This window comes from Protopterus annectens, chromosome 10.part0 (assembly GCF_019279795.1).
Source record: "Protopterus annectens isolate FY-2018-M chromosome 10.part0, PAN1.0, whole genome shotgun sequence".
Lineage (NCBI taxonomy): Eukaryota > Metazoa > Chordata > Ceratodontiformes > Protopteridae > Protopterus > Protopterus annectens.
Window position 1 is genome coordinate 939,945,911 of NC_056744.1, and position 27,674 is coordinate 939,973,584.

The following is a 27,674-nucleotide window of genomic DNA, read 5'->3' on the forward strand; positions in this document are numbered from 1 at the left end:
GTACTGTTTGTTGCAGGCATGCCTCTCATGTGAGTTGGTCCTATGCTAAAGCCCTCCTGCTGTGACATGATTCTTCCAAGTGCACAGACTGGTGTTTCATTAGGCTGTACTGTTTGTGGGATATTGAGTCTGCAACTAAAGTGTATATGCCTTTAAGGTCTTAGCCTGACACATGACTTACTGTTGTATGCACCAGTTCTCAGGGTTAGCTGTGCTGTGCTGTATGTTTTGTAATGTGGATTTTACTTCCTGCTTCTTTGGGACCGTTTGCTGCGTTTTTGTGTTCAACAGGGGCTGTGAAGGTAAGTGATACTGTTGTGTATGTGTTTGCTTCACTTGTGTAGCACTACCAATGTGCCGTTTGTCTTTTCAATCGGTTTCCCGTTGCCGGCCATGTACACTTCACTTGACAACCTGCGTTTACACTTTAGGGGCCATCGGCGTTTGTCAGTTTTCCTGACGCCGTAGGTTACCACAGCGGGTCTTTCGTTCGGCAGCACCGCTCTACGGTCTAGCAGTGCTGCGGCCTTCTAGTTTCGGCGATGTAGCTCGCGGGCATTTGTCTCGTGATCTACACGCCGGAACCCAACTAAAACTCTGCAATGTATAAAAATAGAAAATACTAATAATTATAGTCATACAGCTGAAATCTAATAAAAAATTCTGCAGAATGGTGACATATGCATTCTTAAATTTTAATGCACTTTAGGGTAATGAGCTGACTAGAAAATTCAGTGAAGAGCATGTGTGGCTGTATTAGTACTAGCTGAGACTGAAGAAACATTTGGGATTCAGGCAGGTAACTTATGGCCATTCAATACATTCAAGCTAATGGTTTAAAAGTATGTAAAATGTGCTGATTCAGTGAGCATACACTTGTTTTTTTTATATTACAGCTGATTTATTGTAGCAATGAAAAAAATGTGAATTGAACGACACAAAATCTAAAGCATGTACTTGTAATAGTAAAACTTTGATTCAGACTGTGTAAGTAATCTCATATTTTTATGTAAATGATTAACTTTTATAGACAAGAAAAGGTAACCTTCCTGAAGATTAAAATAGTAAAATGCTCATGCATGATATTCTAGGTTTTGCCACTACCACAGTATATCTTTCAACAATACAATGGTGATTCTCCCAATATTTAATTTAGTATACAAAGTAAGAATAACAACAGTGTGCGGCAGACACTGCATTAAGTAAAACAACCTGAAAAATCCCTTTAAGTAAGGATTATAAAATCCCAGTTAGTAAAATGTATTCTAACATGATCATTTCCTAAGTGTTTTAAGTGATCTGACAATATACATTTCGGATGATTTCTAAATATCTAAAATCAGCAGCAATGGCCACAGTATAACAGCTAATAAAGCAAGTATCTTTAACTCATCAGAATCACAAATATGGACTCAGTCAAATTTTTCATCATAAATGCAGAAATTATCGAGGTAATTATCTGCAAAACGCTGCATCTGAATAATAGCGGCCAGAAGCAAAATGTCTATGCTTTTCTCCAGATCCACCTCTGATGAATAATTTTTAACAGGCATAACGCATGAAACAGGAATTCCAAGACGAGCTCCAACAGCATGGATCTGCAAAAACAAAAGTAAACAAAAAAAAAAAAAACATTACAGTAGAACTTGCAATAAATGTGTAAGTTACTACAATGGTAAATGTTCAAGGGAGAGACATACTAGTTAACAAGTTTCGCTTCTACTAATTAATGCAATGTCATTCTTCTGGCCTCATTCTCCTGAGATACTGTCCCAAGGTTGGCGAACATCTGTGCCATAAAAAACTACCATTACTATCTGCAATTCTGGGGTATAAGAAAACGTAAAAGACATGCAGAGTAAACCTGGTGCATTAGTAGTACAAATACTTCCACAATGAGGTTCTTCATAAAATACCTCCCCTGACAGGGAGTAATCATGATGGTTTTAGAGTGCTCCTCACTATGCAGGGGGTTTCCTAGCCAAAAGGATAAGGCTCTAAAGGGCGAGCTACTCAAAACCTATCTGTCCAGGGGCTCTTGTTGGTCCAGCTGCAGTGACACTAGCACAGTATGCTGGAGGTCGAGGTATACACGAAATGTATGAGAGTGGTTACAAAGGATGAAGCAGAGCACTTGCTTCAAGCCTCAAATGAGAGTTAACATTATCCTTTCAACTCTATGAATCTAATAGTACTAAAGAAAAGGCTTTCTCTATATTTGTATTTGTGTATGTGTAATTTGACCTTATGAATGACAGTTATTCAAGTGAAATACTTGTAAAAAATATGACCACTGTAAATACTAAAATGCAACACAGTGGAAATTTGAACACTGTGATCACATAAACAACCACATGCAATTTACATAATCAGGTGACTACTAACCGTATCTTCTGATTTTTGAGAAGAACTGTGCAGTAGGTAGATACCTGAACATTCCTTCAAATGTTAAGTGACTAGTTCATTTTTTTCAAAAATGCCTGTTCTTGAGTCACACATGCCATCCCTTTAGCCTTCACTACAGTGATCCAGCACCACTAATAAGTGGCCACACCTGTCCCCACAATACCCAACATCTGACCTTCATTCAAACATACAGAAACCACCTGCAAGAAAATAAAAAATAAGGGCAATAATATAAAATCATAAACCAGTAGTACTTGATTCTCTGACACAAGGGAACTGAGAAATCCATGACAGACACAGTCTGAGTACAGAGTATGGCAGACATTAACTACTGCATAAGACCCACCTGAAGATAAATTAATATGGTAAATGCTTACTTACCTACTATATTTCACTTCAAGGGAACTTCTGTAATGGGAGACTTTTGGATAGAATATCAATCATTGTCCACAAACTTCACAAAGAGTGAAGGCAGGAGCCAGAGAGGCCACTTTAGACATAAAGTAGAGCACAGAAGCACAGGCCTTACAAGGAAAGTTCCACTTCTCATGTGGTACTTCAAATTACAGTACCTGGTAAAGATTTACACCAAAAAATACCTGACTATGATGCATAATTCTGCCATGGACATATTATTGAAATAAGAACAGGAAATAGCACTCCCTAGCTGAATAGCTCTTGCTAACATTAGCTAATTAGCTAATTGACAGAAGATTTATGACAAAAGCAAAGTGGCTCGTAATATGGAAACTTTCTTGTAGCTGGCACATCCTCCTTACCAGGAGAAAAAGAGACAAATTTCTGGTTAGTCTTCTTAAACTCGTGAACTGTTCTGAGGTAAAAAGTTAACTGGTAGTAAACATCAAAGATGTGGAGAAAGCAAACCTCTGGATTTTGCCCTAACAATGAAAATAAAGGAGTTGAAAGGAAAGAATGAGTCAATATTCAGATCTCACACTGAAATGAAAATGGTGCTGGTAATGAGTGACACTCAGTTCTTGTGGAATGATTCCTGGGAAAACAAAGCTCGTACCTTGGGGATCTACTTAGCAAAGATAAGGCTAGTAGGAATATTCAAGAGATGAACTTTACGTCTGCCAAGTTAAAAAGCTCAAAAAATGGAAGGTGGGGGTATGAATGTCTGTTGTGAAATTGAAATCTCACGCCTTTATTGCTCCTACAAATAAAGTATAATCGTCCTACAAATACAGAACTCACAGCCACAGTAAACTGTTATACCTGCTGCACAACTTCCACTGTGTCTGTTCTTTTTCACAGCATGACAAAATTCTATCAGTATTAATCTAGTTTCCCCATGCTTGACTTCCAAATCTAGCAACAGCAACCTTATTACAAGTGCTATCCTCAAGGACTCCTTCACAAAACAGTCCACACTGCCATCTTGGCTTTCACACATTTTATCAAGTCCACATTTTTCTCAACTTCCAAAAGACCAGAGAGCTTCAAATTTTGCTTTCTTGCTTTATCTTCTATTCCATTTAAGTGCTGCTCAAATCAATCAAGTCACTTTATCGTCTGAACTGGCTTGCTATAAATATTACTCATTCATTGTTTAGCAGCTGTGATGGTTGCCTGCTGGTCCTGGAAGTGTTCTGCTTCATCCTTTGTAACCACTCTCATACATTTCCTGTATACCTCGAAAAGTCTGGTCAGGTTTCATAACTCTGTCCTTATGGCCTCCAAACTATTTGAGATGTCCACAACATTCAGTCTTAATATTATTTTTTGTTTCGCTGTCGCCTCACAGTAAGACGCTGTCCGGTTCGACTCCCAGCTAGAGCGTCTTCTGCGTGGAGACATGCGTGAATGGGCGTACCTTCGTTGAAGGTTGTGCATTAGGGCTGGCAACTTAGTACGTAAAAATCAACTGCCAATCATTAGCGGACCGGAGTTCTGCTGTGGCGACCCCTAACCGGGAAAAGCCGAAAGACACACACGCTACTCTTTGGGTGTGGAGCATTAAAACTACCCTATCCTGCCTCCTTATTAAGTACTACTTCAACTTAGACTCAATAACCCACTCCATTTGTTCGTATGATAGTCCCTATGGTAGTCATTTTGGGGTGTAAGAAAATATAATAAGACATGCAGAATAAATCTGGTGCATTAGCAGTACACGTATGGTAGTCTGCATGGCAGTCATTTTGAGGCATAAGAAAGTATAATAAGAAATGTAAAGTAAATCTGGAACACTAGTACAGCAAATACTACCAAGAAATGTTAAAAATAAAGGACAGACTGGGATTTTGGATGCAGACCTTTAAGGAGAATATCAATAATCATACAGAATATTATATTCACAAAGCAGCAGAAAGTACTCTAAGAACTAAGGCAACATGGAATGGAGAAAGGAGATTCTGCTGATAGGGATGACTACAATTAGGAATACAGACAATAGGCAAGAGGGAGCTGGAATTTACTGGAGAAAACAGGCAAAAGAACCAAGGTATTGGGAGTAAATAACTAGATATGGAAAAGTAATAGAATGGAAAAACACCAAGAATTTATTAGGAATGCAATCTAGAGATTGCATTCCCTATCAAGGATTGACATCATAGTATACAGGCAAAGAGAAAGAAATAGGGGGGTCCTAAATGAAAGATTAGTACCGATAGAGTTTTTAGTAGAATCTAGAACAGAAGCTGCCATTAAAAATGGAATAATTAGTACAGCATATAAAATATTGCATGATAACTATACGAATCAATCAAAGGAGGTTAGAAAGGATTGGGAAGAGAAACTGAATAAGCAATTCACAAAGAAACAATAGGGGATATACATATGTCTCCCAAATATGTAACAAAATCTAGAAGAGTTAGGATTTTTGCTTGGAAATGTTTACACAGATATTTTTATACCCCAAGCAGACTCTAGAAAATTTTTCCTCAGGTAGACAGCAAACGTTGGAGGTGTGATGGGGAAGAAAAAGGTAACTGGGAACATATTTTCAGGAAGTGTAATAAGCTGGCAGACTTTAAAGATTCATATGATCATAGGAAGTTACCAGGTTATTGGCCCTGAGGCCCTTACAAGCCTAGCCAAGAATTTACCCATGTTCCGACAAAGTCAGCACCCGATGCCCCTGTTCAGCAGGGACACAGGTGGAATCCCAGGGGTGTATTTATTGTTCACTATCCAGTTATCCAAGATGTGCTTAAAAAGGGTTAATGAGGTACTCTGCTTGACATGGAGAGGGAGTCTATTCCACAAAGGGGGAAGTCTCTGGGACACAAATCTGTCCAGCCAATAAGTCTTACTGATATCACAGATCAGGCTGAGGTCTTATGTATGGGTTACTTGAGTGGATCTTGACTTGCGGATATGCAACAGTCCAATCAAGGCGGGGTCTGAGATTGCTTTGTATGCCAGACAGAGGTCACCTCTGAGGAGTCTGTATGAGACTGAGTAGAGGGACAGGGCTTTTAGCCTATCTGTCCAGCTGCTTCATGTGCTTTGTGAGGTAAATGCCAAAAGGGGCACTGTACTCAATAATGAGTATTACGAGAGAAGAATACAGGGATGTTATGACCTCCTTGGCCCTGGATGAGATACCCTTACTAATGAGATGGGCCACGTAGAAAGCTTTTTGTACAACAGAGGCAATATGGTAGTCAAAAGTCAGTTTGCTATCGACCTGGGTGCCCAAGTCCCTCACAAATGATTGCATGCTTAGGACCTTGTTATTAATGTGATCATTTGTGGGGACATCACCCCCCCAAAGGGGACGATGATGCATTTTGTGGTATTCAGTTTGAGGCCATATTTCTGGCACCAGTCATTTGTTTGGGTGAGACCCTCCTAGATGATGCCCATATTATTAGGATAATTGATGACAGTGCCCAGCTTGCAGTCATCTGCAAACTTGGTCAGCCACAGCCCACTGGTTTTGGCCTGCACTTCAGAAAAGTATATCCTAAACAACAGAGGCCCCAAGACTGAGTCATGGGGTACACCTCTCGTTATGAATCTATTGATTGAAGTGGCTTCCCCTATTTTGACTGGGTGGGTTCTATCAGTGAGACAGTTTGCTACCCATCTGGTAACATACGGATTGATGCCTAGATGAGACAGTTTATCTGTTATACATGAGTGGGGAATTATTCCTTGCAGTTTACTCTATCAGAGATACTGGGTGTGCAAATTGGTGTATCTAAGGAAATTATTTCTTTGATCTGTGATACAGAATTGGACTTGCCTAGACACAGTATGGCCTTGCTGAATCAAATTATGGTGGCTTCTAAAAAAGCAATTACTAGAAAATGGAAGATGAAGTCTAAACCAACTGTACTAGAAGTAGTGAATACAGTAATATAGATAAAACAACTGGAATCAGTACCTTTAGAAAAGGGTAGGAGCAAATTACATAATAAAAAAATTAGAATTCTTGTTAACACATACATGAGAGGAATGAGGCTTAAAAGAAGGCAGGATTTGAATGAGCTATGTAATGTTTGGCAGACAATGATTGCATAGATCATAACTAATGTATAATGTTTGCAATTATAACTGTGTCAATATAGTTTGTGATATAAAATGCCTGTAGCTAGGATTATGTCAAAATGGTTTGTTTTCATGTATATAAATGTGTGATTGCCTATGTCATAACTGATAATTTATGTTTCCTGTTTAAAAAAGATGATAAAAATACATATTTTTTTAAGGTTCAGAGTGGAGTTTTTAACATTTAAATCAGGAATTTCAGAGAACCTTACTTCTTCTAGCTTTTCCCGGTTAGGGGTTGCCACAGCGGATCACCTGTCCGGTCATGATTGGCAGTGGAGTTTTATGGTGTCGAGTTGCCAGCCCGGCGCCCAACCTTCCACAGAAGGCACACACACATGCACTCACGCCTAGGGCCAATTTAGAGTGTTCAAACCACCTACAGCATGTCTTTGGGAGGAAACTGGAGCACCCAGAGGAAACCCACACGACCACTGGGAGGACATGCAGACTCCGCACAGAAGGCACCCCAGCCAAGTATCAAACTGGAGCACCTCTTGCTGTGAGGCGGCAACACTAACTGCTGCACCACTGTGGCCACCCTTACTAAAGCTGAAATAAAAGCTAAGACTGGGTCTAAAACAAATAAGGTCAGTATGCATGGACCCAATGTCGCAGAAGAGAAAACTGATCTGCCAAAGCTATATAACGTTTTGGGTTCACTATAAAGCAAGACAACAGTGGGATTCGTGGACCACTGGTTTCTATGCTGAGCAAAAGAAACCACACAAGAAACAGTCACAAAAATGTATGGAAAGAAGACTGAGCCATTTAAGACGTGGTCAATATGAACTTTAAATCTTCTCTGAGGAGAAAAGTCCAGAGTGTCAGTGCCTCCAGGACTGAAAAGTAACAAACGTTAGTATTGACTTTAGTGAAGAATGATGTAGTCTTCCCCATTTTGCTTGCTCAAATAGACATGAAGTAATTCTGGTTAGAACAACAAGAAAGAACAGGCCTGTCCACAATGGTCCTATTCAGGTTAGAACAAGAAAGAACAGGTCTGTCCATAATGGTCCTCATTAAACGCAAGGTTTAACCAAAGAAGGGATTATTTAGTGGGATGCAGGCACAGAAAAAAGACATATCCCTGTCTGTCTCATAAAAGGTGGCACATTCTTTTTTAATTAAATCCTTGCATATGATTCAAGAGGAAAAGGAGAATACCTCTAGATCCAAAAGGAGTTGATTGCTCTTCACTCGTGTCAGAGTAGTGCACCAGCTATATGCTCAAAGAATGGGTCACTAGACCTTACTGTCTTGAAAAGGCATGAGACAGAAGTGGCAACATTGCCCTTAAGGGCCTGTATGGGGGTCCAGAAGCATTCACCTCTCTGTACTGCTGAACAGAGCTCTCCTGATTTTGTACAATCATCTCCCACCAGATGGTGAGCAAACTGTGGATGTCTACTACTAAAGTGGAAATGGAAAAAGAGGCAGCAGGTTCTGTGAACACTTATGGTTAAGCTTTAGTACAGGCTGCCAAACGGAACCTCTTCAGTTGTGCTTGAGGTCATAGGAAAACAATAATGAGCTAAAGATCCATTTCAAAAGACACATATCACTGCATGAGAGGTTTTTGGAGGCCATAGTTGTCAATGTAGATTGCACAGTCTCATGCTTTGTTACCCTGCTCCTATGTAACTCCTGCAATGTATGACATAATTGACCCTCTGATTGGTCCCCCTGCTGGGAAATCTCCACCACGGTAAGCCTGTCTGGAGTAAGGTAGTCTTCATGTTTCTCTTGGTAGTGCCTAAAAGTGGTTGGATTGATATTCTGGCATCTGTGACACCTATTAATGAATGTCATGCTTTGAACCCAAGCAGAAAAAGCTACTCCTGGGTTGTTTTGGTTGGTGATCTAATAATTAAGGAAAATTTTGAAAGACATTTTATTCAGATGCATCGCATGCAGAACTTTCTAACAACACACATTATAATGATAGCTTAAGTATGGCAATGGACAAAAAAAAAACTTTGGAATCACGTCTCTTAAGTGTACCTCATTACAAGGAACATTCCTTATTTTAGGCCTTAAAAAAACATATTTAACACTGAAAGAGTCTGTCACACATTCATTGTTCAGAATTTTTGAATTTTAACACATGGCCATGGTAAATACAATCTAATCATGTTACTTCATTTAAAACCTTTTTATGAGTATGAAGAAACAGCCTCAATACTGTTTTTTGCCTGTATAATTATTTCTCATATTCTTCTTTTTTTTTTTAAAGAAACATTTTATTAACTTATTATGTATGACATAGGCAATCAGACATTTATATAAATGAAAACAAACCATATTGACATAATTTTAGTTGCAAACATTATATATCACTTATAAGAGATCCATTCACTGCAGTCAAATATTACATAGTTCATTCAAATCCTGCCTTCTTTTAACCTCATTCCTCCTCTGCATGCATTATTCCTACAAATACCATTTTTTTTCTTATGTATTTTGCTCCTACCCTTTTCTAAAGATCCCAATTCCAATTGTTTTATTTCTGTCACTATGGTCACTAGTACAGTTGGTTGAGACTCTGATTTCCATTTTCTAGTAATTGCTTTTTTGGCAGCCACCATAATTAGATTCAGCAAGGCCTTATTACATCAAGGCAATTCCGATTCTGTATCATACCTCAAAAAATAATTTCCTTAGTTACACCAACCTCACCCCATATCTCTCATAGAGTAGTCTGCAGGGAATATTTAAAGTCTGCTAACTCACTATACTTCCAGAAAATATGTCTCAAATTACCTCTTTCTTACCCATCACACCTCTAACATTTACTGTCTATCTCAGGAAAAATTCTCTGGAGTGTACTTGGGGTACAAAAACACATATGTAAACATTTCCATCCATAGATCTTAAATCTTCTAGACTTTGTTGCATATTTGGGAAATATATATGTATATATATGTATATATATATATATATATATATATATATATCCATTGTTTCTTTGCAAATTGCTTATCTAGTCTCTCTTCCCAGTCCTCTCCAACCTCCACTGACTGATTCTTATAGTTTTCATGCAATATTTCAGATGTGCTACTAGTTATTCCTTTTTAACAGCAGCTTTTGTTCTAGATTTAACTAAAAACTCCACCAGTGCTGGTCTTTCACTTAGGATACCCCTATTTCTTTCTCTTTGCCTGTACTCTAATATCAATTCTTGATAGGGAAGGCAATCACTAGCCTGCAATCCAAATAAATTCTTAGCCTCTTCCCATTCTATTACCTTTTCCTCTCTAATTATTTGCTCTGGATACCTTGAATATTTTGCCAGGTTTCTCCAACAAATCCCAGTCCTCTCTTGCCTGTTGTATTCATCGCTAATTGCAATCATCCCTATCAGCAGAATTTCCTTTCTCCATTCCCATGTTGGCTTAGTTCTTAGAATACTTTCAGTTACTTTATGAATATAATATTCTGTATGGTTACTGTTATTCTCCGTAAGGATCTGCATCCAAAATCCCAGTCTCTCCTTGTTTCTTGAGCTTCCCCCATTTCATCATCATCCCTTTCCACTTTGAATTATAGGTTTCTGCTTGTGCAATATATAGGGGCCTTAACTGTGCAGCTCTGAAATACCCCTTCAAATTGGGTAATCCCGCCTTGTTCTACTGGAAAAATCAATGTTTCCTACTTGACTCTTACCATCTTCCTCTCCAAGATAAAATCCTTCAGCTCTTTATTAATTGCTTTCTACAACTTCTCATCTGTTTGATAAAAATATGTCTGACCTGTGTATAAACGTAAAGGGACTGGAAAGATTATAACTGCTTTTATCTTACTATCCGTATCCATATAAAAGAGCTTCCAATTTCTCAGTTTTTGTTTTATCTTTTGTTTAGTCTCTTCCCACATATCCTTAGCTGCCACACCAGAATCCTTTTTAATCCATACTCTTAAATACTTAATTTTATATTGACCCCATAAGTATGAATATTGCTGAACCAATTCATGTGTGGGTACATAATTTACAGCTACTGCCTTTGTTTCAGCTTCATTAATTTTGTAGCCCGAAAAGATTTGAAACTGCCTCAAAATGTTCCACAACAATGAAATGTCATTTTCTGGTTTTATCAGGTATACAGTAATACCATCTGCAAACAGAGACAGCTTTTCTTGACTACCATGCCAATTATATCATTGAATTTCTGCGTCTCTTATTTTCTTTGTCAATGGTTCTGAATAATGCAAATAACAAAGGAGAAAGAGGACACCCCTACTTGGTTCCTCTGCTCAAATAAAATTAGCAGAGAGGAACCCACCCACTTTAATTTTCACCTCCGATCCCTCATATATCCTCCTAATCAACCTTATAAGTTTATCAGGGAATGCAATCCATTCACTGCCCTGCTCATAAAGTCCCAGCTTACTCTGTTAAATGCTTTCTCTGCATCAAGACCCAGCAATAACAGTTGTACTTTCTTACATTCTGTTTCCTTATGGATAATCAATCTTCTGTTAATCTTGTCAAATGTTTGTTTCCCCTTCACAAAACCACACTGATCCATATCTATCAATGTTGGCATCACCTTTGCCATTCTTTTAGCCATTATAGACATAAACACTTTGCAATCATGATTTCGGATTGAAATGGGCCTTATGAAGCTGGATAGTATTACAGCCACCACAGCTTTCTTACAATATGTTGGTGCTTCTTCTCTTCTTAAAATATTCTTAAACAAAACCTCCCAGATATTTATCAGTTTGTCCCTCCTAGCTTCCAAACTTCCACAGGAATGCTATCTATTCCTGGGGACTTTCCTGTAGATTCGTTATACATCACCACTTTTATCTCATCTCCTCCTATCCCATTATTAATTGAGACTTATCTACAGTAAACCTTGGCATATTTAATTATTTAATAAACATTTCCATTTGTACCTTTTCTTGATTTCCATATTTCTCTGCTTTATACAGACTTTCATAAAATTTCTGAAATATTTCTAGCACCTCTACAGGATCTCTTGTTCTCTTCCTTGATATAGGCTCCCAAAGCTTGGCAACAACCTTTTCAACTTTTCGTTGACTAAATCGTTGTTCTAAAAGTTTTTGTGCTCTAGAGTTATCAAAAAAACAATTGCTTAACTCATTATATCCAAGCAATGCCTCCAGGTACATCTGCAGTTAACTTTTACTGATGCCTCTAGGTGTTAAATATTGCTTGTTCATATTTGTATCAATAATTCCAAAACCATGCTATGTACAAGATTTTAAAATATTTCATCTTAAAGCTTACAAAATGGCAAACTCAACTGCATTAATATTTGACCTCTTTCTAGTGTAGTTAAATCGATACTGTTGTTTTTATGATATTAATTTTTGTAGATATAATTTTCACATTTTTCTAAACAGCTCAATAACTAAGGAACACAGACATAAGTATTTAGGCTTGTATGAAAGCTCTCAGCTAGATGGATAAAATGCTGCTAACAGTATGTGTGTAACTTGAGTGGTTGCTGAGATATTGTAAGTTGTTTACAAAACACTGCAAACATAATAGTTACTGGGCCAGACTCACGAAGGCTTGCACGGAGTCTAAGAGTAGAGTAAGACTCCATGCAGCCAACATGTCTGCCGAGCGATCCAGGAACAGCTGGCAGGGGCGTGTATAAGAGCTCCTAAAACTCCTCTTACACGGACAGGGCTAGGATATGCAAATTACCTCATTTGCTGCTGAAGGCATGCAAATGAGGTAAAATTGCGATTCAGGAAACCCTAACCTGTCCGAGTAAGAGTAGTGTTATTTGCAGAAATGTACTCCATTGACAACTGAGTACGGTTCTGCAAATAGCAAAACGGAGCTGTGACAGCTCCAAAAAAAGGATGCATCCAGTCAAGGAAGCATGCCAATGGCCAAAAATAAGGCCATTGGCAATGTCCACCTATGCAAATTTAAAATAAAATAATTTTTTTTTATCCTGATCGCCGATATTTAAGCGTAGCGCAGCGCCGTGCAAATGCGGTGCACTCTAAAAACCAGAAAACCAATAATTAAAATGCAGAAATGTGGATTTTACAGTAAACCCTAATATACAATGCAAGGGAATGGCAGTCCAAAGACAACATGGCTAGCGAGTAGAGGTTGCTAAGGGGGGAAGCTCAGTCTAAGAGATGTAACCAAACATTAGTAGGCAATCCTATGCAAATGAGGGTAAGGATAGTGAATCACAAGTTTACATAGCAAAAGAGCACAGTCAGTGGAGTGTGGGAGTAGGATAAGGGGTGTAACAGAGTAGAAGATAGGTGACATCATAAGGGGGGTATGTCTGAGAAAAGTGAAGCTCATTGGAGTAGAGCAGCATGTGTCTGCTGTCAGATACTAATCACTGGAAGAGGTGTGTCAACAAGTACCCTAGCTAAAGGCAAGAAATAGAAGGTGTATGCCGTGAACAACACCAAAGTTTCTTGTAGAAATGCCTGCAACATGTATGCACGCGTGTGAACGCCTGTAAAACCGAGTAAGCCTGTGTCCGCGTGTGTACGCCTGTGTGCGCGCGTTTAAGCCGGAGTAAGCAAGTGTAAGGATTTTGAAACCCGTGTAAGTTCGTTTGCGCCTGTGTGCACAGGTGTTAGCAAGAATAAGCAAGTTATAGCCCGTGTAAGCATGTGTGCACGTGTGTGAGCTGGTGTGCTTGTGTTTGCGCTTGTGTGCCTTGCGCTGCCCCCCTGAGGAAACAGAAAGGGAAAAGGAAGCACAACAAATAGTAGGAAGTTAACCAGAGAGTACTAGCAGAGCTAGCAGGTGAAAACAATCAGAATCAGGCAATTACACAGGCAGTACACTAGCCCAGCCCAGCACTTAAAACTCAGCAAACAACTTTCCACTATGTTTTTCTCAGAGACACTGCAACACTGCAGTAAGCTAAAAGAAGTGAAAACTGAAAAAGCTTTACTGAGACAAAGAAATGTTAGGGACTGCCACTGCTGTGATAAGGCGACATATGCAACATGCTGAGGGTGGTGACAATGCGAATGCTGCTGAGCAACCCACAGTGAGGAGACAGAGAAGACTGCACAGTCCCAGGGTAACCTACCAGGGGCTAAATGAGCTGGAGATAGTGGAGCGCTATAGAGTGGACAGAAACCTCATGCAGCAAATAGTTGAGCTGTGCAGGCCACGCCTCACACACAGAACCAACAGAGGGGAACCCATCCCAGTGGAAACCAAGGTATGTGTTGTCCTAAGAATACTAGCAACAGGTACCTTCCAGAGACCAACTGGCAATATGATGGGGATTTCACAGGCATCAGCATCCAGGGTACTGCACCAGTTCCTGAATGCCATGTCAGCACATGTTGGTGATCATGTATATTTCCCCAATTCCTGTGAGGTATTGGCCAGCAATATGCTTCTCTTCCAGCAAATAGCGGAATACCCTGAGGTAGTGGGTGCAACAGACTGCACTCACATTCGCATCAAAGCACCAGCTGGTGAGCGGGGTAGGCTCTACTATAACTGCAAGGGTTACCTCTCCATCAACTGCCAGGTCGTGCGTGATGCCCAGGGCATAATAATGAATGTGTGTGCTGGCTGCCCTGGAAGCTACCATGACTCCCATATCTGGCATCTGACACAGCTGTACCAGACATTTGCCAATGGGGGCATCCCTCATGGTCACCTAGTGGGGGATGCTGGATATGCACTTGAGCCGTGGCTGATGACACCCATCAGAAATGCACACACACCTGAACAGGAATGCCATAATGAGGCACACGCACAAACACGAAATGTAATCGAGCGTGTGTTTGGGCTGCTCAAGTCACAGTTCCAGTGCCTGGACACATCTGGTGGAGTCTTGCAGTACTCACCAACTACATGTACCCAAATAGTCATGGTATGTGCTATGCTACACAATATGATCCTGTGAAAACAGCTGCAGCAGGAGCAGCATAGGGCCAGGCACAACAGCCCCCCACCATTGCCAAGGCCATCACAGGCAGAACGTGACTCAGAGGAGGAACAACCTGAGCCTGCCCCAGTAGGCAGAAGGAGGCGTGCCCAGTATGCTTTGGCTTGGCAAAGAGGCAACGCATAGCATATACACTTGCTCAGTAGGAACCCTGGAAATGATACCTCTCTCCGACTCGCACATATAGTAAAAGGGATGCCTAACTTGACACTACCTGTTAACAAACATGTATAGGGAGTGTAAAATGTGCATCCGACATAGGCAGCCCTGCAGCACCACCTCAGTCATGATTGCTATGTGTTAAGCAATATAAAGCAGTGCTAAACAGCTCTCACCACTATTTAGTATATGTAAACAAAATTGCACACACTAAGCAGCACAACTTCAGGCAATGTTGAGCAATGTTGGTTAACATTGAGCAATGTTATGCAAGTCTGGTCAAATTTGGCCATAGTTCAGCAAAAGCAGGTAAACATGGTCATATTTGCTTCACTGTTCCTGAAGCAGTCTGTTCTGCCATGTATGAAAATATGAAGCAGTGACAGTCTTCGAACCCAGGATACAGTGCACTATAGTCATAGTACAGAACCACTAAACCATGACAGTATGTCAATGGTCAGCTTGTATGAAAAAATGTTGATAAGTCTATGCAAAGTATCTTATGGAAACCTTGCAGGCATAGCATAATCCCTGTCAAGTTAAGACACAAAGGTGAGGTCTGCAGTAAGAATAGAACCTGATATTCAACACACATATAGTACAAATGTTAATATTGGTAATGTTCACACACATCAACAAATGTAGTGGACCTCAGACAGCAACATACTGCAAGGTCACACTGGGCATGCTCACACAGTTGAATATATGAGACAAATGTCAGGCAACAAAACACTGAAAGGCCGAACTGGGCATGCTCACACATTTAGGGCATGTCTGAGTACAGCAGTGGGCCACACATATCCGTCAGTTGCATGTGTTAACCCAGGAACCTCGCACTATTCACCAATCCGCCTTGTGCACACAGTTATATGACAACAGACACATATATAATATAGTGAAACCCTGTCATAATCAAATATGTCATGCAGATACTTAGGTTGTTCATAGAAAGTGGGAAAGCAAAGAAGAAACAAAACCTGCAATCAGTACCATCACTGAACAATGTGCATCCCGAACATTATCATAGGTTCAGAGGTTGATACTAGGCTATCTGCCCTAGGGCATGTATAAGCCTAGCCACAGTGTGTTTGGCATTCGCAACCCTGCTAGATTAGTAGACTGTGCCCTTTGAATAGTAGGTCACACAAGATATCCCACATATGTTCATTTTGTTGTGCCTCTGTCTAGCAGGGACCCAGAACATATCCCAGGGCTAAACATACGATCACCCATCCACTTGTCAAGATGTCACCTGTAGGTGGTCAGTGGGGGTCTCTGCGTATGTGGGATTGGGATCTCATTCCAGAGTGAGTTTAGCCTCTGTGATGGTAATCTGCCCCCCCAGCATGTCCTATTAATATCAGTGCTGACATTCCCGTCCCTGGAGTGTGTAGATATAAGGGACTTTGATATCCTGAGGTGGAGCCTGTCCATTAATGCTGTGATGGACATGGCTTTACACAACAGGCACAGATCGCATCCGAGTAGTCAGTAAGTGACTGAGGAGAGCTGGGGTCACCATAGCCAAACTGCGCATACCATCTGTGTGAGTCCCTAGATCCACTTGGCTAGGTACATTTGTGGACATTACAGCTGCTGCAGGTGTTGGGTAAGGTACATCCGAAATGGGGCATTGTATCCAAGCATAGGCCTGATGACTATAGGGGCACAATGACCCCACTTGATCTAGACGTAAAACCCTATGGGATAAGGTGGGCTATATAGAAGGTGTGTCCAACAACACTGGCAACGTGATTGTCAAAGGCGAGAGTACTAACTATTCATGTCCCCAAATCACACACACTGTGTTTATGTGTGTATGTGTGGGCACGTTGTTATTACCAAAGGTGATGACTATGCATCTAATGGAAGGTAGCTGTAGGCCATGGCTCTGGCACCAGTTATCCATCTCTGTGAGACCCTTTTTGAGGATGCTTGTGCCAGCTGTGGAGTCAATTATGGCACACAGTTTGCAGTCATCTGCGAACATGGTCAGCCATATTCCTCCTGTGTTAGCCTGTATGTTTGAGAAATATATACCGAACAAGAGAGGTCCCAGGACTGAGCCTTGTGGGATGCCACGTGTAACTGGTGTATAGTCAGACATGGCACCTGCAATACTGCCATGTGGGTGCTATCCATGATCCAGTTAGCAATCCATCTTGTGACATATGTGTAGATATTGAAGTCGGTGAGCTTATGTATAATGGCCGAGTGGGGTATTGTGTTGAACTGTTGTGCGAGCTCCAGGTAGGCTGTGTGGACAACCCTCTGTACGTCTATGGACCTGTTAACTGTTTAAAGACATCAAAGAGGTTCAAGAGGCAAGATCTGCCCACAACAAAGCCAAATTGTGTAGGATCCAGTGTCTGTAGGTTCACAATGTCTATGTGTATGTGTTTCATGACGATACGCTCCATAGCTTAGCAGACCAGGATAGTTAGGCTTATAGTGCGATATTGTCCAGGGTCCCTTGTGGCACCACCTCTGTGGAGCAGGAACACTATTGCTGTACACCATTCCTTGGGTACATATCCTGTAGTAACTCTGATATTGAACAGTGACATAATGTGAGTGTTAAGTTCGTCATGACTGTCATGTAAGCCGCAGGCCGGGACACCATTTGGTCCCATTGATGCTGTGTTGTCTGCTATGGAGAGGGCAGCACTCACCTGTTCATCTGTGATGTCAGGGAGGCTACACCCTGTTGGGATGGACATTTGCACCGTAGGGGGGATGGGGGGAAACATTTCCACTGAACCTGTTTGCCAGGATGTTTGCAATGTCAGTGGGTTCACTTTATGTTTTGTCATTATGCAGTAACTCACAGCATATCTGTGAGTTCCCACCCAGGTCCCTGACATAACTAAAGAAGGCCTTGTGATTGTCCATAGTGTCTGTTGCAAGTGTCCGTTAGAAGTGGCCCTTAGATGAATCAACAAGTGATCATAGCTATTCCATAGTACTGATCAGAGATGCCTTCCTTTTTGTGATTGTGCTCTATCATGTAGTAGCCTCCTCCTGTCGTTGTATAGCTTATTAATGGTGGTGGTCCACCAGACAGGTCCCCTGCCTTTGGAGGAGTGAGTCTTGTAGTTATCTGGGATAGCACGATCCATGCGTTCCAGTAGTTGTCCATAGAATGGGTTTGTAAAGGATTAAGTGGTCTGAGCCATAATTAACACTGTCCCAGGGTCTTAGACGGATACCACCTCGGTTTGCAGAAGTGTGATGTTTGCTTATGAGAAGTACTTCACTGAGATCACATAGGATGTGTGTGTGGATGGGATATGTATGTCCAGTGAGATAAATGTATAGTCTGACCTCAACAATGAGGGGTATACCTCTGGTGTGGAACACAGAGTCCCCATGTTGGCGATGATCATGTCCCACATGTTTTACCCCCCTGTGGTTGTGGTGACCAGTTCTGCCATAGCATTTGAATCTATAAATCCTGTCAACTGTTGTGCGAGGGTGTTGGTGCTTGAGTAGTATTCCCAGTCAATGTTTGTGTATTTGAAGTCACACAATATAATGGTGTTTGGAGAGACCTTCACATTCCCCAGTGTTCCCAGGAATACCGAGTGTTGTTCCCGAGTTTGGGAGTGTGGTCTGTAGCAGTCTACAAACTGAAATGCAGTTTGGCCCACTGTTAGTTGCACATGTACGTTCTCCGATGCTTTGTGCAGTGCTACCTACCCGGAGGTGTGTGTATGTTTGATGCATACGAATGCTCCCCCAATTGTTGTTGGCCGGTCCGAGTCTTGTGTCCGAAAAGCATGGTATGAAGTAAAACCTGGTAGTGCTGGTGTGCTTTTGGGAGCCTGAACCAGGTGTCTGTTACTGCACATATATCGACAGTCTCCATACTGAGATGAGTCCTGAGTGCATGCATTCTGAGGGTTAGACATCTGTTGTTGAACAGCATTACTCTCTGTTTCCTTTACCCTGTAATGTCTATGGAGGTGGTACTATCTTCTGAGCCTCGCTTCAAACAGCCACTATGGGTGTGGCAAGAGCCTTAGTCAGTCCGTGAAAGCCTAGGGGTGACAGGTGCATGGCGTCCATAGTGAATCTACGTGGCATGTCAAGCATGTAATCCCAGGCTGACATTCACTGGATCCCCTGTGAATGACACCAATATGTTAGCCAACTGTTAAAAGTGATCAGTTTGTCTGTATACTGTGACATCATTCTTGGTGAGGGTAAGATGCTACACAAGGTCAGGGTCATACTGGCCTGGGCTACATGATCAGAGAGCTCCTCAATGTCTCTTGTCATGTAGTCCAGGGAGAAACGTATGAGGGTTTACACACCAGCATGGTCAATGATGGAGCCATATTTGTACTTGCTTTGGACTGACCTGAGTGCATGTGTCATGTGGCAGATCCTGGCACCTGACAGACAGCACAAAGTGACCTTCTCCTTGTTCAGCCTGGTGAGTGGGATGTCAGTGTGACCGACAATTACAGTCACCTATTACAAGTGTATTAGATGTGTTGTGTAGGCTAAGGGCAGTGACTGTGTGGCACACTGACTTTGTGAACTATGTGATATGTGTGTATAGTTGTGGGTTAGCAGTTGTTTGGGTGTCTACTTTGGATGTCTCTGCTGCTTAGGCAGAGTACATTGAGAGGCTCCGAGTATGTGTTTGTGTGGTAATGTATTTGGTTTGCTGTCGTCATAGGTCCATGTGAGACTGGATATGTGGTGTGTGTAGTAACCTTCACCACCTGATAGACTGTGCCAGTTACGGGTTGAGAGAGCTCAGCCTCCTGTTTGTCTGTACAGTTGCATCTCTCTATATCTGAGTTTGTTTGAAGGAGGACAGGTTTCTCTGTGTACATAAAGCAGTTGTAACAATGTGTCAGAATTCCAATATGCACCAGCTGGACTGGAGAGTACACACGAAACCGACCTTTGGACATGCCAGGATATTATGATGACATACTCTGTTGACTGATCACAAAGGATCAGTAGTGTGTTAAGTGTGTAAAAGAGTATAACAGGGGTTTAGTGGTCAGGTTTGTCATTGCTTTGGAAAGATTATCTGCGAAGGAGTACAGACAGAACCATTACACCTCCTTCAGCTATGTCAGAAATAGCAATGTACAGTCATATATTTCCTGAGTCAGGGTTAACTGTACCTGACTAACAATGTCGACATCCTGTCAGACAGGCACATACATACACACACACCTCCCAGTGACAAAAGGCCCTATCAACATACCAGGAGATATCACATGTAGACTGTGTAAACTGCTCCTCCCAAAGCCGAATGAATGCCATCACGTGGATAACATTGTTTCCCCATATGTGTCATAAGTGAACAACAGAACAAACAGACCCTGCACCTGAACTGTCTGTTGAGCCTCACCCTCTCTACAGGATCTTACACTGTTGAATGTGTTACAGCAACATATGGCACACCCCACAAGTGTTGGTGCACAACAGACCGTGGGAACTATAGTCCTATAAGCCTATGAAGTCTGAACTGCTAGGCCAAGGAGTCCATCATGATTGCAGTCAGAAACAGAGCTATTGTAATCCGACAAACACACAACCCAAACAACTGTGGTATGTTAATGAGCAGATCATGTTCCCCAAACCTGGTAGATTGTTTTCAAGGCAGCCACCCAGGACATACATCACTGAAAGGAGCAACACACGTCCCACATAGACTTTGAATAGCCCTTTATCAACATCATAGGCACATGCTGTATCCACAAAACCAACAATCTGTGCATAAATATGTATTGTCATATGAAGGAATGGCAATTTGTCCACAGATAGATCACACAAGCTATGAATTGTGGATTCCTGTTCAAGCTGTTCACACCTGCTGACCCACAAGGTTCATTCCTGGGATTGCCTAAAACTAAGTGCACACACATTGCCATGTCCAGTCTGATGATGTCAGCATCCTGCAAATATAGCAGGAGAATCAAAACCACACAGTAAAGTATATAGCGTGTTGTGTTAATGTGCATCTCTCTAGTATCATAACATAGTTAAGTAGGGGTTTAAATCCTGCAATTGCTGTGTGAGGGTGTATGTGTCTGTGTGTATATATATATGTGTGTGTGATTCCCTTTGGGAGTAGTGGCCTTTTTGTAGACAATGACAACACATTAAAAGAGGTGAACTCCTCTTTGCCAAGTCTGATGATGTCAGTATCCCACAAATACAGCAGTGGAAATGAAAACACCCAGTAAAGCATATAGCGCGTTGTGTTAATGCATATCTCTCTATTATCATAACATAGTTAGGTATTAGTTAGGGGTTTGAATCCTGCAATTGTTGTGGGGGTGTGTGTGTGATTCCCTTTGGGAGTAGTGGCCTTTTTGTAGACATTGACAACACATTAAAAGAGGTGAACTCATCTTTGCCAAGTCTGATGATGTCAGTATCCCACAAATACAGCAGTGGAAATAAAAGCACCAAGTAAAGCGTATAGCGTGTCATGTTAATGCGTATCTCTTTAGTATTATAACACAGTTAGGTAGGGGTTTGAATTCTGCAAATGCTGAGTATGAATGTGTCTGTGTGAGATTCCCTTTGAGAGGAGTGGCCTTTTTGGAGACAGTGAAAACACATTAGAAGAGGTGAATACCTCTTTGCCAAGTCTGATGATGTCACTATCCCACAAATACAGCAGTGGAAATGAATGTTCCCAGTAAAGCATATAGTGCGTCGTATTAATGCGTATCTTCCCTAGTGTCATAACATAATTAGATAGAGGCTTGAATCCTGCAAATGCTGAGTGTGTATGTGAGATTCACTCTCAGAGGAGTGGCCTTTTTGGAGACTGTGAAAACACATTAGAAGAGGTGAATTCCTGTTTGCCAAGTGTGATGATGTCAGTATCCCACAAATACAGCTTTGGAAATGAATACTCCCAGTAAAGCATATAGCACGTCGTGTTAATGCATATCTCTGTAGTGTCATAACATAGTTCAGTAGGGGTTTGAATCCTGCAAATGCTGAGTATGAATGTGTCAGTGTAAGATTCCCTTTGAGAGGAGTGGACTTTTTGGAGACTGTGAAAACACATTAGAAGAGGTGAATACCTCTTTGGCAAGTCTGATGATGTCAGTATCCCACAAATACTGCAGTGGAAAAGAATGCTCCCAGTAAAGCATACAGCGTGTCGTGTTAATGCGTATCTCCCTAGTGTCATAACATAGTTAGATAGGGATTTGAATCCTGCAAATGCTATATGTGTGTGTGAGATTCCCTCTGAGAACACTGGCCTTTTTTGAGACTGTGAAAACACTTTAAAAGAGGTGAAGTCATGTTTGCCAAGTATGATGATGTCAGTATCCCACAAATACAGCTTTGGAAATGAATATTCCCTGTATAGCATATAGTGCCTCGTGTTAATGCATATCTCCCTCGAATCATAACATAGTTAGGTACAGGTTTGAATCCTGCAAATACTGAGTGTGAATGTGTCTGTGTAAAATTCCCTTTGAGAGGAGTGGCCTTTCTGGAGACTGTGAAAACACATTAGAAGAGGTGAATATCTCTTTGCTAAGTCTGATGATGTCAGTATCCCACAAATACAGCTTTGGAAATGAATACTTTCAATAAAGTATATAGCGTATCATGTTACTGTGTATCTCCCTAGTGTCATAGCATAGTTAGGTAGGGGTTTGAATCCTGCAATTGCTGAGTGTGTATGTCTCATCCTATGAGAGGAGTGGCCTTTTTGGAGACTGTGAAAACACACTGAAAGAGGTGAATTCCCCTTTGGCCAGTTTGATGATGTCAGTATCCCACAAACACAGCAGTGGAAATGCAAGCTTCTAGTAAAACATATGGCGCATTGTGGTAATGCATATCTGCCTAGTATCATAACATAGGTAGGTAGGGGTTTGAATCCTGCAATTGCTGAGTGTGTGTGTGACACTGTATGACATATCAGTAAAACAACAGTATGTGCATTGCACACTTTAGGTATCTGTGTGGCAAATACACATATGTACATGTGACCTCATTCACATCATAGGTGTGAAGCCTGCTGTCAACACAACTACATCTGTTACCATTGACAGTTGTTGCTGTTGCTTCTTGGACCATAGCTCACATATGTATGTGACAAGTCCAGCCACTGTACTGAGCTGTGCCCTAGGTCATGTGTGTCACACACAGACATGACAGTTGCTATAGAATAGTGTGAGTGTGGTGTATGCCTGTGGCATATTACAGACATGTTCAAACACAACACATTCTGTCAATAATGGCCATTCATTGTAGGTATACAACTCTGTGGATATGCATACAGACCCCTTATTGCTTATGTGATACACTGAGGGACATCAGCATACCTTTGGGAATGTGGATATCAAAGGACAGATGAAATGACATGTGGCTGTTTGTACACATCGGTACCCCTGCTACATGTTGTGCGCTACTACCAATGTGGTACTATCAGGATACTATGTGTAGTAAATGTGGATGACTATGCTATTGTTGGCTCATAGCTTCACAACATGGGTTTGTCAACAGGTATCTGTCTGTATGATACCCTTGTGGAGGATAAGTTTCTATCCGGGGAATGCATTGAAGGCCACTGTATGCATCACCAGATGTGGATGTACATATCCCTAGTGTGTCTGCTTGTACCTAGGATGGACACATGCCAAACAGGAGTGGTCACGGGAATGTGTGGTGGTCATTTCCACTGGTAACTGGTATAGTACAATACCGGAAAGATTCTAATGCTACTGTGTATCCTACAGCTGTGTGTCAGTTGTGAAGACATCATCTAACGATTGGTTAAAATCAGGTTGTTGAGGTTATGTACACTACCAGAATGCTAACCAATGACTGATATCAACAGTATCACCCACAGCATAGTGTCATACCATGTCATATACACATGTGTACCCATGTTGTGACATATGTATAGTGACATGCATATTGGACACCAATAGGAAATATGAAGTATTAACACTGTGTAATACAGGGCATGTCACCCTTCCCATGTGCCCACCATGCGCATACATGCAAACAGTGCACCTCCACCATGTTCACAAATGTACACCTTGAAATATGTACTGCACACATCACACACGTAACATCCACTCACCGACACATGCTGCCAGTACCACACACATCAGCCAACTGGCACATGTGTGGACAATCCATGTTTGGAATTAACACTGGTGTAAACAATACTAAATTGATAATCAGTGCTGTGATGCATCATGCCTGCTCAGATACACCTACAAGGATATCATTACATTTTACTGTTCACAACATGCTAACATTGCTACACTGCTAGTAGGTCACCCTGTGCATCAGCACTATATTATCCTGTTCCTGCATCAATGTCACAGATGACAGGAGGTGGCACAGTTTCATCATATGCTCAGGGAGTGTGATTTTATTTCCAGAGCCCGACAATGACCAATCCAATCAACATGTATATGTGTGTGTGAGGGACAACAGTACAGTATGGGTCAGTGTTGATGTGACGTGTGTGTGTATGTGTTAGCCCTACATGTTGGTAGTATGTGTGTGTGTCTGCATGCACACAGTACCCCCTTGTGGCTGCCAAATACAAGAGTTTGTGGGACAGCCACAGACTGTACCTGCCAGGCTGTACAGATCACTGTCTCCGGCCACGGTACCTGTGCCTGGCAGGTGTGACACGGACAGTATCGGGTACTAAGCCAGACTGAGTACTATTGTCAGAGGCAGAGGGATGTTGACTGGAACCATGTCCCTGCTGGGACTGGCCAGAGCCACGTGCACGTGGTCATCTCGGACGGTCTACCGACAGCCCAGCCACAACATTGCTGGGGCTGGTACTGGCACTACGGGAGCGGCTGGCACTTGAGTGTCATCCGCGACGACTGCCAGCTGATGATGTTGCTGGCATACGTCCACGTCGATGGCCCAGCCGTCCTGCACTGTCCTGGCACATGGACATAACATTGCGGAGGACATCTAGTGTCTCCCCTCAACGTCTATCAAGGACATCGGTGTAATTGCGGATGGCACCGGCAAGGTCATGGATACTGTCATTGTTCGCGGTGTTATGAGCCCTCTGCGCCCTTAGTCCCTGCCTGGTGTACCGTTCCATACGTGCCTGTGCTTGCATCACAGCCCGGAACATACCTGAGGTTGTGAGACCTGTGCGGGCACACCTGCCAGGGGCATTGCGACCAGCGGTGCTCCCACGAGAACCCCTGGACATAAGCCTATGTGGTACCGTTCCGGGTGTCTGGGCATGGCTGTTGTGTGGGGTTGCATGTGCCATAGATACCACACTTTCCTGGTCAATGCCTACCATATGCTGTTCCTCACCTAAGGCCATTGGTGTTGAGGGATGTAAAGGCAGTACGTATGTGCGCATAGATGGGGTGGAAAGCTGTGTACTGTTGATTGGTGGACCACTGACAGACCCTGTTAAGCATGCCTGTGCCACTACACATGTATCATCATGGTCACTATTTGTGGTAGTGACCTCAGGTTCCCTGCTGCACCCATCCAACAATACCTCAGCACCTGTGAGAGGGAGACAGGAAGCACACTTTACCATCTGTACAGTGTGTTACCAAGCCATGTGGATATAAACCATACTGTGCAGTTGAGGCATACAGCTTCAGGTAGTACTACAGTCCATACGTGACTTGTATTCACAAGTGTTAACAATCAACAAGCATACATGTACTGCTTTAGCCTACAATGGCAGACTCCAGTCGATACCATGGGACTACATCACAATGTATACCATACTGCTTTTCCTGCCTGGCAATAGCATACGGACCTTTTGATGGGATTAAAGCTACAACAGTACATACCATGGTATACACAGATTCCCACTAGGCTATCACACATATACACATCACTGACACATTCACATACACATTCTCCATCATACACAGTCAACCTTACATAGCATGTGATGCAACAGGTACATACGTGTGTGTATCATGTCTTAGGTAGTTGATAGGCTGTTATCCATAGGGCCTATGGAAGCCTAGACATATGGTACTCTGCACTACAACACCCATGTAATGTAGGTTCATGTGCCCCTGTCATGCAGAGCCACAGGGGTGATTACTGGGTTATGTTTCCTATCTCACATCCAATCATCATGGTTATTCATGGCAACTGCTAATGAGGACATTCATTTGCTGTTGATAGGTAGTTGGTTCCACAGTATGGTATGTGTCTGTGATGACAATGTGCCAGTCGAGCATGTTCTGCTTTTTACATTACAAGGTTTAGATCAGTAGAGTGTGTATCTTGTCTGGTGTTCCATCTGTTTACATGGAGCATGTCCAACACCTGTGGGTTTGCCATAGCTTTGTATATTAGGCAGGGGTAGCCTCTGGGTAGGCATTATGCGACACAGTGTAGCTGTAGTTCTGTAAGACAGTCAGCATAGGGCATCTGCTTGAGTCCGGTAATACTCTTTGTGAGGTATGTGTCTGGCGTCTAATGTTGCTGTGGATGTCTTCTGAGGTACATACCAACAGGGACATTGTACTCTATGATGGGTGTTATGACTGATGAGTGGAGTGGAACACTGACCTCTGTTTCCATGGGAGACACACATTTACTGACGACATGTGGACTGTACTAGGTTTACATGACTAGTGTGGCACAGTGACCATCATTAGGGACACTACTGTCCACCTGTGTCATGTAGTCTCTTATCACACCTTCGGTGTTGAGTAGACTACCACTTATGTGGTAGTTCATGGGTACAGGGCTTTTAACAACAGGGATGGCAATACATGTACAACATTCAGCTGGAGCGTACATATGAACATCCACTGGTGTACACATAGATATGCATATCGGCACATATACAGTCCACCTTTCTTGGTGGGAATATCAATTATGCAAAGGTTGAGGGGGATACAGTTATGTAATGATATTGCACAGTCTTGTGCAGAATGCATGGATGGTGTTCTCAGCCCATATATGTTTAGCAGGACCCCCTATCTGGAAGACTATATACCTAACAAATCATACCCACAGCGTTTGAACAACACATGTCATATGCCAGCACTGTATGCTGTCTTGTTTGACACACACTACAACCTACATATAAATATGCACATAACAACCTGCACCAACATATAAATGTCCGCCCTTCACAAACAGTTGCAGTATGTCCCTTGCTCTACGCACATGTTCAGATGCTTATAAATCAGACACACATGTATCTCGCCATATGTGTGTGCCATACAGACACAAGGTCCACACTGTTGTAAGTCCATACACCTCACGGATGACCTGTTGGGCCTTGCTATAAAATGGACAGTTGTCACATGTGTGCATACAGTAATAGTACAAGGGTATACATAGCTGCAAATGATACAGCCCTTGCAAAGGCCAAAAACACAGCATCAATGGGACCAGATGCTATCCCAGGTTGTGTCTTACACGAGCTTCAAAATGAACTAACCCCCCATCTCAAATCACTATTCAAACTCAGCCTCTCTACAGACTATGTACCCAAAGAATGGCGTACAACAACAGTTGTACCACTCCACAAAGGTGGTGCCACAACTGACCCAGGGAACTATCGCCCTATAAGCTTGACTAGCTTGGTCTGCAAAGCCATGGAACGCATTATCATGGAGCTCATTAACAGGGACATTGGGAACCTCCAGACACTGGACCCCACCC

The 27,674-nt window shown here is 42.1% G+C and overlaps 1 protein-coding gene across 4 annotated transcripts in view; it reads right to left on the reverse strand.

The window, feature by feature from the left end:
- Positions 1-733: 733 nt before the first annotated feature.
- The window catches only part of LOC122813408 (interferon-induced protein 44-like), a 708,358-nt gene continuing 681,417 nt past the window's right edge, over positions 734-27,674 (reverse strand). For all 4 annotated transcript variants that reach the window (XM_044085717.1, XM_044085716.1, XM_044085719.1 and 1 more), the window contains one exon: positions 734-1,598. In XM_044085717.1, the coding sequence (XP_043941652.1) occupies positions 1,413-1,598 (186 nt within the window). In that variant the 3' untranslated portion in view covers positions 734-1,412. The remainder of the gene's footprint in view (positions 1,599-27,674) is intronic.